We start from the raw sequence: 18,837 nt of genomic DNA on the forward strand, positions 1-18,837 counted from the left end.
AACAAGGGTTCCAAAAGGGATCTTTGGCTGTCCCCATAGGAGAACCCTTTTTGGTTCCAGGTAGAAAACTTTTTTTGGTTTTTAGGTAGAACTCTTTTGGGTTCCACGTAGAACCTTCTGTGGAAAGGGTTCAACATGGAACAGAAAAGGGTTCTACTTGGAACCAAAATAGTTCTACCTGGAACCAAAAAGGGTTCTTCAAAGGGCTCTCCTATGGGGGCAGCCGAAGAACCCTTTTCAGTTCTAGATAGCACCTTTTTTTCTAAGAGTGTTGCTAGGTTTGTTAAAACTGAGACAAACCAAGTCTCTGCAGCGTACCGTCACATCCCATTGGTCTCAGTTCAAGTGTCTTGACGTCCACAGAATCCTCTAAGACTCTGATAATTATCTCTCTCATCACGATCAGAGAGACAAAACTCCTCCAAGAAAAACACACCTGCTCCTTCTGTTGTCACTTCCTCTGAAAGCGTGGGATCAAAATGAATACATTCTTGGGCTACACAGAAGTTGTGGCATTCAAGCCCACAATAAAGTACAAAACAACTGTGTGTGTGTGTGTGTGTGTGTGTGTGTGTGTGTGTGTGTGTGTGTGTGTGTGTGTGTGTGTGTGTGTGTGTGTATGCAACAAGAAAAATATAGGAGGCAAGAAAATCCCATATTTTTGTAAATGAGGAACATCTTATGGTAGGTCTCAGTGATTTACTGTGAAACGCAGTCAAGCCGTTTCCCAGGTCGTAAGGCCTCTTGGGGAGCCACTTAACCACTGTAACCTCCTTAAACAATGACCAGTAATAATCTAAACTTCAGTCAACTGCCAAAATAAAGGAAACACTTGGGGGATACAAAGAATATAGGTGTGGTTCCTGGGTCAATTAAGCAATTAACATCCCATCAAGCTTAGGGTCATGTATAAAACACCCAGTTACCCACTATTCCGGCTACCACGGCTAAAAGAAGAGACCTCAGGGACTATGAAAGAGGGGTCTCAAAGGAGTATAAGGGGTGTGTGTGTGTGTGTGTGTGTGTGTGTGTGTGTGTGTGTGTGTGTGTGTGTGTGTGTGTGTGTGTGTGTGTGTGTGTGTGTGTGTGTGTGTGTCTCAGTCTCAGTCACCAGATCTCAACCCAATTGAACACTTACAGGAGATTCTGGAGTGGCGTCTGAGACAGCGTTTTCCACCACCATCAACAAAACACCAAATGATGGAATTTCTTGTGAATGGTGACGCATCCCTTCCATAGAGTTCCAGACAATTGAAGAATCTATGCCAAGGCACATTGAAGAATCATACTTCCAGACAGTTGAAGAATCTATGCCAAGGCACATTGAAGAATCATACTTCCAGACAATTGAAGAATCTATGCCAAGGCACATTGAAGAATCATACTTCCAGACAGTTGAAGAATCTATGCCAAGGCACATTGAAGAATCATACTTCCAGACAATTGAAGAATCTATGCCAAGGCACATCGAAGAATCATACTTCCAGACAATTGAAGAATCTATGCCAAGGCACATTGAAGAATCATACTTCCAGACAGTTGAAGAATCTATGCCAAGGCACATTGAAGAATCATACTTCCAGACAATTGAAGAATCTATGCCAAGGCACATTGAAGAATCATACTTCCAGACAATTGAAGAATCTATGCCAAGGCACATTGAAGAATCATACTTCCAGACAATTGAAGAATCTATGCCAAGGCACATTGAAGAATCATACTTCCAGACAGTTGAAGAATCTATGCCAAGGCACATTGAAGAATCATACTTCCAGACAATTGAAGAATCTATGCCAAGGCACATTGAAGAATCATACTTCCAGACAGTTGAAGAATCTATGCCAAGGCACATTGAAGAATCATACTTCCAGACAATTGAAGAATCTATGCCAAGGCACATTGAAGCTGTTCTGGCGGCTGGTGGTGGCCCAACGCCATTAAGACACTCTATGTTAGTGTTTCCTGTATTTAGGCAGTTACCTGTATGTGAATTAGCCTTGGGCAGCCAGCGGCTAACGCTAAAGAACATCCGCTCTCTGCAGCCTCAATTTCCCTTCCAGAAGGTGCACTACAACGATCTCACTCACTGCCTGAGTGATCAAAACAACATCCCCAAAGCTACAAACAATGTAGCTACTGAACCACAAGGACAAAGAGAGATGGAGAGAAAAACATGTTTTCACTTCCCTAGCCGCCACGTCACTACATCCATTTCTAGGAGTGTTATTGTGGCATTGATGGGGGCTGATGGATAGTTAATTGGAATGCTGTTTGTGTGGTAGGTCAGAGCACATTGATGAGTCAGACCATTTGGACCAGAAGAAGAGTGGCATGTCACTGCGAGAGAGGAGGGGACGTCATGCCATCATCCCCCTCTCTTTTTATCCCTCAGTGAACTCTGTCCCTCTCTCGCCCCCTCGATCCTTCTCCACTTTCCTCTCTCGCCTCAAGTCTTTCCACTCTCCTCTCTCTTCTTAGCCTTATCTCTTCTTATCACACTTCCCTTTTTACTCTTCTTTCCCCTCTACCCCCCTTCTCTCTTCTGACCTCTATCCCCCTCCTCTCTTCTGACCTCTATCCCCCTCCTCTCTTCTGACCTCTATCCCCCTCCTCTCTTCTGACCTCTATCCCCCTCCTCTCTTCTGACCTCTATCCCCCTCCTCTCTTCTGACCTCTATCCCCTCCTCTCTTCTGACCTCTATCCCCCTTCTCTCTACTGACCTCTATCCCCCTCCTCTCTTCTGACCTCTATCCCCTCCTCTCTTCTGACCTCTATCCCCCTCCTCTCTTCTGACCTCTATCCCCTCCTCTCTTCTGACCTCTATCCCCCTCCTCTCTTCTGACCTCTATCCCCCTCCTCTCTTCTGACCTCTATCCCCCTCCTCTCTTCTGACCTCTATCCCCCTCCTCTCTTCTGACCTCTATCCCCCTTCTCTCTTCTGACCTCTATCCCCTCCTCTCTTCTGACCTCTATCCCCCATCCTCTCTTCTGACCTCTATCCCCCTCCTCTCTTCTGACCTCTATCCCCCTCTCTCTTCCCCCTGCCCCCTCTCTCTCTTCCCCTGCCACCTCTCTCTCTTCCCCCCTGCTCCCCCTGACTCCTCCCTCTGCCCCCTCTATCTTCCCCCTGCCCCCCTCTCTCCTCCCTCTGCCCCCTCTATCTTCCCCCTGCCCCCCTCTCTCTTTCCCCTGTCCCCCTCACTCGTCCCCCTGCCCCCCTCACTCGTCCCTCTGCCCCCCTCTCTCTCTTCCCCCTGCCCCCCTCACTCGTCCCCCTGCCCCCCCTCACTCCTCCCCCTGCCCCCCCACTCTCTTCCCCCTGCCTACTCTCTCTCTTCCCCCTGCTCTCTTCACCCTGACCCCTCTCTCTCTTCCCCCTGCACCCTCTCTCTCTTGCCCCTGCCCCCTCTCTCTCTTCCCCCTGCCCCCTCTCTCTCTTCCCCTGCCACCTCTCTCTCTTCCCCCCTGCTCCCCCTCACTCCTCCCTCTGCCCCCTCTCTCTTCCCCCTGCCCCCCTCGCTCTTCCCCCTGCCACCTCTCTCTCTTCCCCCTGCCACCTCTCTCTCTTCCCCCTGCCCCCTCTCTCTTCCCCCTGCTCCCCCTCACTCCTCCCTCTGCCTCCTCTCTCTTCCCCCTGTCCCCCTCTCTCTTCCCCCTGCCCCCCTCACTCGTCCCCCTGCCCCCTCTCTCTCTTCCCCCTGCCCCGATCTCTCTTCCCCCTGCCCCCCTCACTCTTCCCCCTGTCGTCCCCTCTCTTCCCCCTTGCCCCCCCCCCCCCCTCAATCCCCCCCCCCCCCCCCCCCACGTCTCTCCTCTGTCCTCTCTGCTGGGAACAGAGCCAGTCAATTATCACTGCAGCACATTAAGCCCGGGGCCACACCCCTCTCTCCGCCGTGTCACATTCCCATGGCCACCAACACCAAGCGACCAACCGAACGACTGGGCCAACCGGCCACAATGCTCTATCATCTTTTTCCATTGGACGTTCTGACTAATCTGTCTAAATCCAGCCTAGGGCTCAAACTGCACTAAGTAGATTGGTTTCTCTCCAGTTTTTGTCTGACAGAGTTTGCTGGAAGCTACAGAACAGAGTCTCTGGAGACAAAACATTAAATATATAGGACAGGACAGATTTATACAGAGTGACGGATGACGTCTGCTTAGAAGCCAAACGTCAAATTGACCCCAAAAGCTCTGTCTCTAGACGTGGTGGGGGCAGGGGTGTTTATCAATGTAAACAGACAGTATTAGGTCTAAGGGGTGATAATAAACAGACAGTATTAGGTCTAAGGGGTGTTTATAAACAGACAGTATTAGGTCTAAGGGGTGTTTATCAATGTAAACAGACAGTATTAGGTCTAAGGGGTGTTTATCAATGTAAACAGACAGTATTAGGTCTAAGGGGTGTTTATAAACAGACAGTATTAGGTCTAAGGGGTGTTTATAAACAGACAGTATTAGGTCTAAGGGGTGTTTATAAACAGACAGTATTAGGTCTAAGGGGTGTTTATCAATGTAAACAGACAGTATTAGGTCTAAGGGGTGTTTATCAATGTAAACAGACAGTATTAGGTCTAAGGGGAGTTTACTACAATACTGTTTAAAGCAGAGTCAAATCCATAGTCTTTAATTATGTTAAGATCAGAGAATACAGGAAATAGAAGGAAGAGTCATGCATATAGATGAGCTTCTAACAGAACAATACGATTCATGTCCACCCATCCTGTAAACTGGTGAATTTGTAGAAGGAAAGGTCATTGAGTCAGCATGATAAAAAACAACCTCAAGCCAACTTGTATTTTTCAGGGTTCATCTGTCAAAGAGATCTCAGTCTCAGTATGACTCCCTGATAAAATAAAGAGATCTCAGTCTCAGTATGACTCCTGATAAAATAAAGAGATCTCAGTCTCAGAATGACTTCCTGATAAAATAAAGAGATCTCAGTCTCAGTATGACTCCCTGATAAAATAAAGAGATCTCAGTCTCAGTATGACTCCCTGATAAAATAAAGAGATCTCAGTCTCAGTATGACTCCCTGATAAAATAAAGAGATCTCAGTCTCAGAATGACTTCCTGATAAAATAAAGAGATCTCAGTCTCAGTATGACTCCCTGATAAAATAAAGAGATCTCAGTCTCAGTATGACTCCCTGATAAAATAAAGAGATCTCAGTCTCAGTATGACTCCCTGATAAAATAAAGAGATCTCAGTCTCAGTATGACTCCTGATAAAATAAAGAGATCTCAGTCTCAGAATGACTTCCTGATAAAATAAAGAGATCTCAGTCTCAGTATGACTCCCTGATAAAATAAAGAGATCTCAGTCTCAGAATGACTGCCTGATAAAATAAAGAGATCTCAGTCTCAGTATGACTCCTGATAAAATAAAGAGACTTCAGTCTCAGTATGACTCCCTGATAAAATAAAGAGATCTCAGTCTCAGTATGACTGCCTGATAAAATAAAGAGATCTCAGTCTCAGTATGACTCCTGATAAAATAAAGAGATCTCAGTCTCAGTATGACTCCTGATAAAATAAAGAGATCTCAGTCTCAGTATGACTCCCTGATAAAATAAAGAGATCTCAGTCTCAGTATGACTCCCTGATAAAATAAAGAGATCTCAGTCTCAGTATGACTCCCTGATAAAATAAAGAGATCTCAGTCTCAGTATGACTCCTGATAAAATAAAGAGATCTCAGTCTCAGTATGACTCCCTGATAAAATAAAGAGATCTCAGTCTCAATATGACTCCCTGATAAAATAAAGAGATCTCAGTCTCAGTATGACTCCCTGATAAAATAAAGAGATCTCAGTCTCAGTATGACTCCCTGATAAAATAAAAAGACTTCAGTCTCAGAATGACTCCCTGATAAAATAAAGAGATCTCAGTCTCAGTATGACTGCCTGATAAAATAAAGAGATCTCAGTCTCAGTATGACTCCTGATAAAATAAAGAGATCTCAGTCTCAGTATGACTCCCTGATAAAATAAAGAGATCTCAGTCTCAATATGACTCCCTGATAAAATAAAGAGATCTCAGTCTCAGTATGACTCCCTGATAAAATAAAGAGATCTCAGTCTCAGTATGACTCCCTGATAAAATAAAAAGACTTCAGTCTCAGAATGACTCCCTGATAAAATAAAGAGATCTCAGTCTCAGTATGACTCCCTGATAAAATAAAAAGACTTCAGTCTCAGAATGACTCCCTGATAAAATAAAGAGACTTCAGTCTCAGAATGACTCCCTGATAAAATAAAGAGACTTCAGTCTCAGAATGACTCCCTGATAAAATAAAGGTTAAATAAAGAAAATAAAGAAATATCAGTGAGACTAACTTTGATACATTAAGGTCCTGCCATCTCTGACCACCCCATCTCTATCCCTGGTGAACTCTGCCACACACACACACACACACACACACACACACACACACACACACACACACACACACACACACACACACACACACACACACCAACCCACTTACTGTTTCACAACCGGCCATGATTGGGAGTCCCATAGGGCGGCGCACAATAGGCCCAGCGTCGTCTGGGTTTGGCCAGTGTAGGCCGTCATTGTAAATAGGAATTTGTTCTTAACTGACTTGTCTAGCTAAATAAAAGTGAAATCATTTTAAATAAATAAAAACCTACCTCCTAAACTCCTCTCCCCAAACAGCGAAACAAACCCACCTCCACCATGCAGGTGTAGGCGGAGCCATCAAGCAGGGTGACCTTGCACTGCATGTTCCTGGCGCTGCGGACACTCCGTCCTCCACCGGGAGACCTGGACAGCTTACTGGTGGACGACCTGTACGAGGTCCTGTCCTCCTCCGCCTGCGATGGCTCCAGCTGATTCCCCTGTGGGACCACGCCTTCCTCCGCTCTCTCGTCGCCGTTCTGGACAGGGGGGCACATGTTTTAACACAGCACCGTGGGCATGTTGAAGAGCTATGATTATGATCATGTGTTGTTTTGGACCAAACAGGTTGTGACACGAATGGTCAAGTGGAATAAATAGTTGGTTTGCCGAATAAATCTGACAGGAAAGTTCAGAGAAAATATTTGGATACTTGTTTATTATCATGTGGGTGTTTGATATTGTATCAAATGTTTATGTGACTTCCATTCAAATTCTACCATTTAAATCGAATATAAAAGCCTTTTCCTAATTCACTTCCTGTATGACGATGACGGTGCGTATTTTGTGGGTGTGGCTAACCTGCTCTTTCCTGACAGGCGTGCTGTGGGCGGCAGCCGGGGGAAAAGATTCCGCCTCCAGTGGCGGAGCCGCACTGGCCTCCTGCTGGTCCGCACTAGACTCTGAATTTGGTTCTGTCGTCATGGCGATTCACCCTACGACACAGGAAATAAAAACACACAACATGAGACGGGAGAATTTGGACGGAGAAAACAGGTACAACACATTGCCCTTATACATGTCTAGACCCAACTCGTTTATAAGAATACGCTATAATAATAAACTGAATACTCTGTGCATAGATTCAAAATGACAGCTTACGCTCTTAGATATAAAGTGCTACCTGAAACAGAAAGGGTTCTTCGGGTTGTCCCCATAGGATAACCCTTTGAAGAACCCTTTTTGGTTCCAGATAGAATCGTTTTGGTTCCAAGCAGAACCCTTTTGGGTTTATATAGGGTTTCCACATAGGGTTCAACACGGAACCCAAAAGAGTTCTACCTGGAACCAAAAAAAGGTTATTCTATGGGGACATCCGAAAGAACCCTTTCGGAACCCTTTTATCTAAGAGTGTACAGCAATGCAGGGATATCATCATATTGACAACCACCACATCGTCCATCTGAGGAGCACTTCCTTATGTGTGTCAAAAGATGAATATGGGATAAATCAAGAACAACCTGCATGAAGTACAATTCCTCCCTGCCAATGCCAAACATATCTAGGGCAGCTGCCATGATAAGAAACACTTGATGTGAAAGTCAGCATTGATTTGATACTGATGCATTTGACATGTCTTCAAGGTTGAAACAGAGGTGCCACTACAGTACTTCTCTTTGTAATAAAGCTTGTTTGAGACAGCAGTGATTAAACTGTGATTAAAATGATTGAAGAGTTGTGAGAAACTCCCACTCACCCCAGCACTAATATCTCTCAATGTGTCATTGAGACAGTCCGTCAGTTTTCCCCAAGTGTCTTTCAAATGTAAATAAAGTCACGTGTAACTGGCAACTATAGCAGTCCACTACAATTTACAGTACTATATTTTTGACACGCAAAAAGATGGCTGCCATTTTCTGTCGGCAAACCATAAAAGGACTTAGATTTTGTGCATATGGGTTCCACTGAGTACACACTACTGGTCAAATAACTACTGGTCAGATAACTACTGGTCAAATAACTACTGGTCAGATAACTACTGGTCAGATAACTACTGGTCAGATAACTACTGGTCAAATAACTACTGGTCAAATAACTACTGGTCAGATAACTACTGGTCAAATAACTACTGGTCAATAACTACTGGTCAAATAACTACTGGTCAGATAACTACTGGTCAGATAACTACTGGTCAAATAACTACTGGTCAGATAACTACTGGTCAGATAACTACTGGTCAATAACTACTGGTCAAATAACTACTGGTCAGATAACTACTGGTCAAATAACTACTGGTCAAATAACTACTGGTCAGATAACTACTGGTCAGATAATTACTGGTCAAATAACTACTGGTCAGATAACTACTGGTCAATAACTACTGGTCAGATAACTACTGGTCAGATAACTACTAGTCAGATAACTACTGGTCAAATAACTACTGGTCAAATAACTACTGGTCAAATAACTACTGGTCAAATAACTACTAGTCAGATAACTACTGGTCAAATAACTACTAGTCAAATAACTACTGGTCAAATAACTACTGGTCAGATAACTACTGGTCAGATAACTACTGGTCAGATAACTACTGGTCAAATAACTACTGGTCAGATAACTACTGGTCAAATAACTACTGGTCAGATAACTACTGGTCAAATAACTACTGGTCAGATAACTACTGGTCAAATAACTACTGGTCAAATAACTACTGGTCAAATAACTACTGGTCAGATAACTACTGGTCAGATAACTACTGGTCAGATAACTACTGGTCAAATAACTACTGGTCAGATAACTACTGGTCAAATAACTACTGGTCAGATAAGTACTGGTCAGATAACTACTGGTCAAATAACTACTAGTCAGATAACTACTGGTCAAATAACTACTGGTCAGATAACTACTGGTCAGATATATTCAACTGTCTTAAAGGACAAAGTAAGGTAAAAATATAAAATGCTTATTTCCAAAAACAAACCAAAAAACCACTTCAGTCCATTACAGTTCATTTGACACCATATCAACAACTTATTACCATTTTATGATTCCTATGTGCTAACAACACATTAATCACTGTAAATATGTATTAGTGTCATTCATGACGTATCCATGCTGTAATGAATCTGCGAGGGAGACTTTGGCCTGCATGGCTGGACAGACGGACGGACGCGCTCACACACGCACACACACGCACACACACACACGCACACGCACACACACACACACGCACACACACGCCTGTGTGGCAGGGTTGTCATAGCTGTTGATGCCCTGTCAGTCATAGGTAAAGTTCTATGTACCCCACAACACTGGTCAAAAATTATACCATTCAAACCACAACATGGGACAAAAATATATGATTCAAACCACAACATGGGACAAAATTATACAATTCAAACCACAACATGGGGCAAAATTATACCATTCAAACCACAATATGGGACAAAATTATACAATTCAAACCACAACATGGGGCAAAATTATACCATTCAAACCACAATATGGGACAAAATTATACAATTCAAACCACAACATGGGGCAAAATTATACCATTCAAACCACAATATGGGACAAAATTATACAATTCAAACCACAACATGGGGCAAAATTATACCATTCAAACCACAATATGGGACAAAATTATACAATTCAAACCACAACATGGGGCAAAATTATACCATTCAAACCACAATATGGGACAAAATTATACAATTCAAACCACAACATGGGGCAAAATTATACCATTCAAACCACAATATGGGACAAAATTATACAATTCAAACCACAACATGGGGCAAAATTATACCATTCAAACCACAACATGGGACAAAATTATACCATTCAAACCACTTCTCTTAACTCACGGATGTTTTACAAATGACCCCACAATGAACCAAATATTTAAGTTTTTTTTACTCAGTTTCAACAATATTTTAGTCACAGTGTCAAATATCAGACAAGCCCAAGTACATACTGTTTTGTCAAAATTGAGGTGAAGACAGGTGCACACACACCCCCACCAACAAAGGGCCCCTACCAGGGTTGGGGAGTAACAGACATGTACAAGTAATGGTGCAACTGCTGTCGACATCCATAGATTATCCAATTTGAATAAACGCTTGGAGGTAAGGATGAGAGCAGTGGTTTAGCATACAGGCGATACGGACATCACTTCTTATTGATATCTACATAGCGCATTGATGTGAATCACACTGCTGCTCTTTCATTTAGCTATTTGGCCTTCACGGATTGTGGGTGTTGTGGATGGCTGTTCACAAATCTAAATGTGTATTTAAACTCAATAATCATTGAATTCAAGAACTTTAAGCTGCCTGTCAATCATTGTTTTTGAAACCAGATGGACAGCCAGTGAAAAATGCGCTCTTGTAACAGATGCACAGTGCGGATCCCAGCCTATGGAATAATAGTGGGGATCCCAGCCTATGGAATAATAGTGGGGATCCCAGCCTATGGAATAATAGTGGGGATCCCAGCCTATGGAATAATAGTGGGGATCCCAGCCTATGGAATAATAGTGGGGATCCCAGCCTATGGAATAATAGTGGGGATCCCAGCCTATGGAATAATAGTGGGGATCCCAGCCTATGGAATAATAGTGGGGATCCCAGCCTATGGAATAATAGTGGGGATCCCAGCCTATGGAATAATAGTGGGGATCCCAGCCTATGGAATAATAGTGGGGATCCCAGCCTATGGAATAATAGTGGGGATCCCAGCCTATGGAATAATAGTGGGGATCCCAGCCTATGGAATAATAGTGGGGATCCCAGCCTATGGAATAATAGTGGGGATCCCAGCCTATGGAATAATAGTGGGGATCCCAGCCTATGGAATAATAGTGGGGATCCCAGCCTATGGAATAATAGTGGGGATCCCAGCCTATGGAATAATAGTGCGGATCCCAGCCTATGGAATAATAGTGCGGATCCCAGCCTATGGAATAATAGTGCGGATCCCAGCCTATGGAATAATAGTGGGGCTTTTATTGCTCAATCTAATTCATGCTGATAAAAATATAAATCCATAGGCCTAATGGACACAAGCACAAACTTGCATGCTTTTGATACACTTAAAGGGGCAACCTGTATTTGCTGTGTCCATTTTTGGACTTATAAATTATATTTAAATATATCCAATGATTCTTGAAGAATATCATTTATAAATGCCTCGTGAGTTTAATTCAACTGTCGTACCTAATCAGAACCCAAAATATAAACTTGTTTTTCTCCAATGTTTGTAAACATTGTAAATATAAACTAACACTGTATAGCCTCATAACATGGTTATAACAATAATTTTGATATCATGGATGGTCAGTCCTTGCGTGCACAGCTGTCTATTGATCTGAGAGTGGTTACAACAAAATCTTAAACAACAGAGTGGGGCTGGCTAATAAATCCTTCGTTTTGGGATTATGCTTAGGTAAAACAATTAGGCTAATCTTTACTTCCATATTTCCAAGTCCTATTCTTGAAGATCAAGGGGTATAATATTTATTGTAATTCTGATAGAGAGGGATTTTAATGTAAAGATATAATTTAATCGCATTATTATATGCAATAGAAAGCGATGGGTTAGAAGAAGCCTACATAACCAACCTATAAAGTAAATTTTAACATCCACATATGGCCAGATATGTAAACTTTAACATTGATTTATCCTGCAATAGATGTAGTTCAATTGGTAACATACATGTTTGTCTTCTAATGACTCATAAAGGGAAAGTAATCTAAAAGTAACTGAATGTAATCAGATTACGTTACTGAGTTTGGGTAATCCAAAAGTTACGTTACTGATTACATATTTTGGACAGGTAACTAGTAACTGTAACTAACGGATTACATTTAACCTACCCAACCCTGGCCACTGCGGCCCGTGGCAGTCAGAGTATACGGGGTTCATCAGGTACTACTGAAACAGACCATGTGCTTTACTGAGAAACCAACTCGATGTTGCACTGAAGTTGTTTGAACATTGTACAAAAACAAACTCTCAGCAACACGTCATGAACTGGTGTTGAACTCACTGCATTCATTTCATAACGCATTCATTCAATTAAATGCTCACCATTGCAAAACAATAGCCACTACAAAGACCGCCGAGGTCCACCCAACTACACATCCCCTAGTCAGTCTTTCCACAGCATTCAACAGAAGGCTTATCCTTACAGGGTTGTAAATGGACTCCGTGGGGTGTAAGCCTGTGGAACCTTCCCTTGGTTTAATCGACTATCTGTAATATAGGTCAGTGTGCACTGTTGGCCAGGCAGCATGATGTCACACCATAAGCTCTCCCTCTGTTTATTCCAACCAAACAGGTGACAGATTAGAGTAGGCCAGCTAGAAGGACCCCGTTGGCATGGAAACTATTGGTAGGCAATAAAAACGCCAATACCAAAGACCAATCTCCAAAATGACTTTTAGTGATTCTTTCATATCCGAGCTTCAGGGCAAAGCGGATGTAAAAGCTGGAAGGGAAGTGATGCAGACTAGCTATGACAAGAGGCGACATGAGCATGCCTGTGCAAATTAAACAAAATGCTAGAGAAAGATTGCTAATTTCTGATCTAGATTAGAACATAGGCCTGATGCAAATGATCCTAATAATGTAAATTATAATCAACAATGCCTGGATAGAAATGAGAACAACGTAACATTGCGGTGAGATTCTGGTCAGATATTAGCATTGATTTGTAAAGACGCTCCACCTGCCAGTGTGGATGTTGTCAGATATTAACAAACAAATCACACTGAATTTTAGCCTAATGCTAAAAATGCTCATTAGAACATGATCCAATTTTTTTTTTTTTAACTAGACAACGTTTCCCTCACTTGCATAACCTTAGCTTCATTAGTCTAACGGTGACTGCAAATATTGTATAATCCATTTCAATTAACATATAGAGAGAGAATGTGTATTTTCTTCAAAACAATAGACACATTTCTCTAAACATGACAGAAAATAGTCCATTGACAAGGCAAAGAACTAAACGTCAGGGGATAATTCAAAGAGGTAAAAAGAGTGTCCTTGAGCGGATAGAAGCTAATAGAATTTACGGCCACATTAAACCAGGGCAGTAGACTTTGAAATGAACCGCTCCCAAATGTGGCCTGTTGATTTGTGCTGATGGGGAAATGGATATCTCTCCAAAGGTAAAGTCGGAAGGGTAAAAGTGGGGAGTGGAACATCCTTTTTAACTACTCCTACAGTCTGAGGTAGGAGTAGTGATGAGTCTGCTGTAGGAGTAGTGATGAGTCTGCTGTAGGAGTAGTGATGAGTCTGCTGTAGGAGTAGTGATGAGTCTGCTGTAGGAGTAGTGATGAGTCTGCTGGAGGAGTAGAGATGAGTTTGCTGTAGGAGTAGTGATGAGTCTGCTGTAGGAGTAGTGATGAGTCTGCTGGAGGAGTAGTGATGAGTCTGCTGTAGGAGTAGTAATGAGTCTGCTGTAGGAGTAGTGATGAGTCTGTTGGAGGAGTAGTAATGAGTTTGCTGTAGGAGTAGTGATGAGTCTGTTGGAGGAGTAGTAATGAGTTTGCTGTAGGAGTAGTGATGAGTCTGTTGGAGGAGTAGTAATGAGTTTGCTGTAGGAGTAGTGATGAGTCTGCTGTAGGAGTAGTGATGAGTCTGTTGGAGAAGTAGTAATGAGTTTGCTGTAGGAGTAGTGATGAGTCTGCTGTAGGAGTAGTGATGAGTCTGTTGGAGGAGTAGTAATGAGTCTGCTGTAGGAGTAGTGATGAGTCTGTTGGAGGAGTAGTAATGAGTTTGCTGTAGGAGTAGTGATGAGTCTGTTGGAGGAGTAGTAATGAGTTTGCTGTAGGAGTAGTGATGAGTCTGTTGGAGAAGTAGTAATGAGTTTGCAGTAGGAGTGGTGATGAGTCTGCTGTAGGAGTAGTGAAAGGAATGAGCTAAATAAACGCTACAGTCCAGGCTGAAATTACCTATATTAGTGTGTGTGTGTGTGTGTGTGTGTGTGTGTGTGTGTGTGTGTGTGTAGCTCTACAGACCCTCTCTAATGTAAATCGGGGATTTGTGGATCATAGAAATGCTTTGTGTGGTACTCTAAATAGCCAAAAGTGCCCGTCAAACATCTCATTCCAAAATCATGGGCATTAATATGGAGTTTGTCCCCCCTTTGCTGTTATAACAGCCTCCACTCCTCTGGGAAGGCTTTCCACTAGATGTTGGAACATTGCTGTGGGGACTCCCACAAGAGCATTAGTCGTGCGCTGATGTTGGGCGATTAGGCCTGGCTTGCAGTCGGCGTTCCAATCCATCCCAAAGGTTTTCGATGGGGTTGCAGGCCAGTCAAGTTCTTCCACACATATCTCGACAGACCATTTCTGTATGGCCATTGCTTTGTGCACAGGGGCATTGTCATGCTGAAACAGGAAAGGGCCTTCCCAAAACTGTTGCCACAAAGTTGGAAGCACAGAATTCTCTAGAATGACATTGTATGATGTGGCGATTTCCCTTCACTGGAAGTGAGGGGCCTGAACCATGAAAAACAGCCCCAGACCATTATTCCTCACCCACCAAACTTTACAGTTGGCACTGTGCATTGGGGCAGGTAGCGTTCTCCTGCATCCGCCAAACCTAGATTAGTCCGTTGGACTGACAGATGGTGAAGCGTGATTCATCAATCCAGAGAACGTGTTTCCACTGTTCCAGAGTCCAATGGTGGCCAGCTTTACACCACTCCAGCCGACGCTTGGCATTGAGCATGGCATTTTCTTAGGCATGTGTGCGGCTGCTCGGCCATGGAAACCCATTTCATGAAGCTCCAGACGAACAGTTCTTGTGCTGACGTTGCTTCCAGAGGCAGTTTGGAACTCGGTAGTGAGTGTTGCAACAGAGTCAGGTGATTTTTACGTGCTACGCGCTTCAGCACTCTGCGTTCCCGTTCTGTGAGCTTGGTGGCCTACAACTTCGCGGCTGAGCCAGTGTTGCTCCTAAACGTTTCCACTTCACAATAACAGCACTTACAGTTGACTGGGGCAGCTCTAGCAGGGCAGACATTTGACGAACTGACTTGTTGGAAAGGTGGCATCCTATGACGGTGCCATGTTGAAAGTCACTGAGCTCTTCAGTGAAGCCATTCTACTGCTAATGTTTGTCTATGGAGATTGCATAGTTGTGTGCTTGATTTTTTACACCTGTCAGCAAAGGGTGTGGCTGAAATAGCCAAATCCACTAATTTGAAGGGGTGTCCACATACTTTTGTATATATAGTGTATATTGCCATACTGAAAATTGGACCTAGCCAGCTCATACTCTCACTTTTAACAGGACAGTTTTGTTGGAGCCCATCGTTTTATTCTTGTTTTTAACCAATGGGTAGGCTTTTACCTCACTGCTAGAGTTTGGGAAAACATTTGTGATAGAGAAGAAAAAAGCTGACAAAAGCTGAGGACAATCTCATCTCAATCACACTTTTACACCAATTCAAACAAATGTTGGTAAACAGCAAGAAGGCAACAGCTTGGTTTCCTTTCTTTTCCCTCCCCCTCTCGTTTCTTTCAAAGATCTAAAAATATCCCCCAGCATGCTACGCATCTCAGAGGCTGATGGGTAATGATGGGAGTCACTCCGAACACTCTGCCAGAGGGGATGTTGGGATATGTTCTGAGACAGCCCCACTGACCCCTAGGGAACGATAACATCCTCTAACATAGCTGTGACGTGCTGGGGGATATTTTCAGATCTCTGAAAGAAGCATAGGATTGTCTTTCCCCATGTCACCTTTCTTCCATGGAGGGTCAGGGATGAAATCAGGCACTAAGAGTTAAAGAGATTTGGGCAATTAAGTTAGGGCTGGGCTATATAGCCCAAATATCATATCACAGTATTCTAAAAAAAATGGATGGTATGACATTATTTGACGGTATTTTGTTTTTTAATAATATAAGTTCTAAATGTGCTTTATGAGTAGTGAGTACTAAGGCACTTTATGAGTAGTGAGTGATCCTAAGGTACTTTATGAGTAATGAGTGACCCTAAGGTACTTTATGAGTAGTGAGTGACCCTAAGGTACTTTATGAGTAGTGAGTACTAAGGTACTTTATGAGTAGTGAGTACTAAGGTACTTTATGAGTAGTGAGTACTAAAGTACTTTATGAGTAGTGAGTGATCCTAAGGTTCTTTATGAGTAGTGAGTAACCCTAATGTACTTTGAATAGTGAGTGATCCTAAGGTACTTTGAGTAGTGAGTGATCCTAAGGTACTTTATGAGTAGTGAGTGATCCTAAGGTACTTTATGAGTAGTGAGTGATCCTAAGGTACTTTATGAGTAGTGAGTACTAAGGTACTTTATGAGTAGTGAGTGACCCTAAGGTACTTTATGAGTAGTGAGTGATCCTAAGGTACTTTATGAGTAGTGAGTGACCCTAAGGTACTTTGAGTAGTGAGTGATCCTAAGGTACTTTATGAGTAGTGAGTGACCCTAAGGTACTTTATGAGTAGTGAGTGATCCTAAGGTACTTTATGAGTAGTGAGTGATCCTAAGGTACTTTATGAGTAGTGAGTACTAAGGTACTTTATGAGTAGTGAGTGACCCTAAGGTACTTTATGAGTAGTGAGTGATCCTAAGGTACTTTATGAGTAGTGAGTGACCCTAAGGTACTTTGAGTAGTGAGTGATCCTAAGGTACTTTATGAGTAGTGCGTGATCCTAAGGTACTTTATGAGTAGTGAATGACCCTAAGGTACTTTATGAGTAGTGAGTGACCTTAATGTACTTTGAGTAGTGAGTGATCCTAAGGTACTTTATGAGTAGTGAGTGATCCTAAGGTACTTTATGAGTAGTGAGTACTAAGGTACTTTATGAGTAGTGAGTAATCCTAAGGTACTTTATGAGTAGTGAGTGATCCTAAGGTAATTTATGAGTAGTGGGTGACCCTAAGGTACTTTATGAGTAGTGAGTGACCTTAATGTACTTTGAGTAGTGAGTGATCCTAAGGTACTTTATGCGTAATGAGTGATCCTAAGGTACTTTATGAGTAGTGAGTGATCCTAAGGTTCTTTATGAGTAGTGAGTGACCCTAATGTACTTTGAGTAGTGAGTGATCCTAAGGTACTTTATGAGTAGTGAGTGATCCTAAGGTACTTTATGAGTAGTGAGTACTAAGGTACTTTATGAGTAGTGAGTAATCCTAAGGTACTTTATGAGTAGTGAGTGATCCTAAGGTACTTTATGAGTAGTGGGTGACCCTAAGGTACTTTATGAGTAGTGAGTGACCTTAATGTACTTTGAGTAGTGAGTGATCCTAAGGTACTTTATGCGTAATGAGTGATCCTAAGGTACTTTATGAGTAGTGAGTGATCCTAAGGTTCTTTATGAGTAGTGAGTGACCCTAATGTACTTTGAGTAGTGAGTGATCCTAAGGTACTTTATGAGTAGTGAGTGATCCTAAGGTTGCAACACATTCATTCTAAGTCATTTCAATGAGTCTTTCTCCATTCTAATTGGTTTATACTGTTCAATTCAACTTCAACCAAAATCAATCAATTCTGTATTTCCTGCACTCATTTGAGATCATTTTCACACTGCCACGTAGTGCTGCACGATACAATCTAGGCCTTTTTTTTAAACATATGTTGCAATGTCTTGCGATTTAGAGCAAAAGACTTAGGTGAACTGTTGGAATATTGGAAATAGAATGACTATTGTAATTTTAGTAAGAATATGATAGTGGTCACTTTGCATACAGTGTTGTTTGACATGACAATGGAATTGCCAGGGAGAAGTTATTGTGACAGGTTAAGACCAAAGTGTTGGTAAGCGTTTCCTAGGAGACACTATAATCTTTGGCTACATTGATTGTTTTCTCTTAGCTACTTCAAGTAGCTAACATAGTCATGCCTCACGTATTCCTCTTTGCTTTAGAAGATACTGTTGCACAAACAACATGCTGATTTGGGTCTACACCATCACTGGTATTATCAGGATGTATTGCTAATTGGTTTGCTCTGACTCAGTAAATGTATTTGCTAGCTATCTAGCCAGCACACTAGCAATTAGCATTAGTGGCTAACAAGATTTAGACCCAACTTGCTAAGAAAAGATGTATGAAACACAAATGAATAGTGTAATTATAGAACGCTAGAGGATTTATAATAAGCAAAGTGAAAACAGCATCGTTGTCGGCATCATTGTTGCATGTGCTGCGTTGACCATGCAGACTGAACAGAAGTGTCACCTGGTAGAGGAACAACAAATGCGCTCATTGAGTGACGGGGGGCGGGGCTAGGTCTGTGTGGAAAGCGGCGTGGAGAAAGCCAGAGCAGAGAGATGACTCAGGTGGCGGAGTAAAATATAAAAACGGACATTTACACACGGTATATCACATCAAACAAACATCCTACATTCCCCCCCACCTTTATTTAACCAGGTAGGCTAGTTGAGAACACCTTTATTTAACCAGGTAGGCTAGTTGAGAACACCTTTATTTAACCAG

The 18,837-nt window shown here is 42.6% G+C and overlaps 1 protein-coding gene across 46 annotated transcripts in view; it reads right to left on the minus strand.

Annotated features, from left to right (window-relative positions):
* The window catches only part of LOC110535257 (band 4.1-like protein 3), a 117,201-nt gene that overhangs the window by 56,460 nt on the left and 41,904 nt on the right, over positions 1-18,837 (minus strand). For 28 of the 46 annotated variants that reach the window (XM_090189361.1, XM_090189355.1, XM_090189349.1 and 25 more), the window contains exons 2-3: positions 7,224-7,357; positions 6,695-6,901 (exon numbers count right to left, since the gene is read on the minus strand). In XM_090189361.1, the coding sequence (XP_090045487.1) occupies positions 6,695-6,901; positions 7,224-7,346 (330 nt within the window). In that variant the 5' untranslated portion in view covers positions 7,347-7,357. The remainder of the gene's footprint in view (positions 1-6,694; positions 6,902-7,223; positions 7,358-18,837) is intronic. The other 18 variants (XM_090189372.1, XM_090189373.1, XM_090189371.1 and 15 more) reach the window with 1 other exon arrangement.

Source organism: Oncorhynchus mykiss, chromosome 11 (genome assembly GCF_057628025.1).
Source record: "Oncorhynchus mykiss isolate SJ-2025 chromosome 11, ASM5762802v1, whole genome shotgun sequence".
Lineage (NCBI taxonomy): Eukaryota > Metazoa > Chordata > Actinopteri > Salmoniformes > Salmonidae > Oncorhynchus > Oncorhynchus mykiss.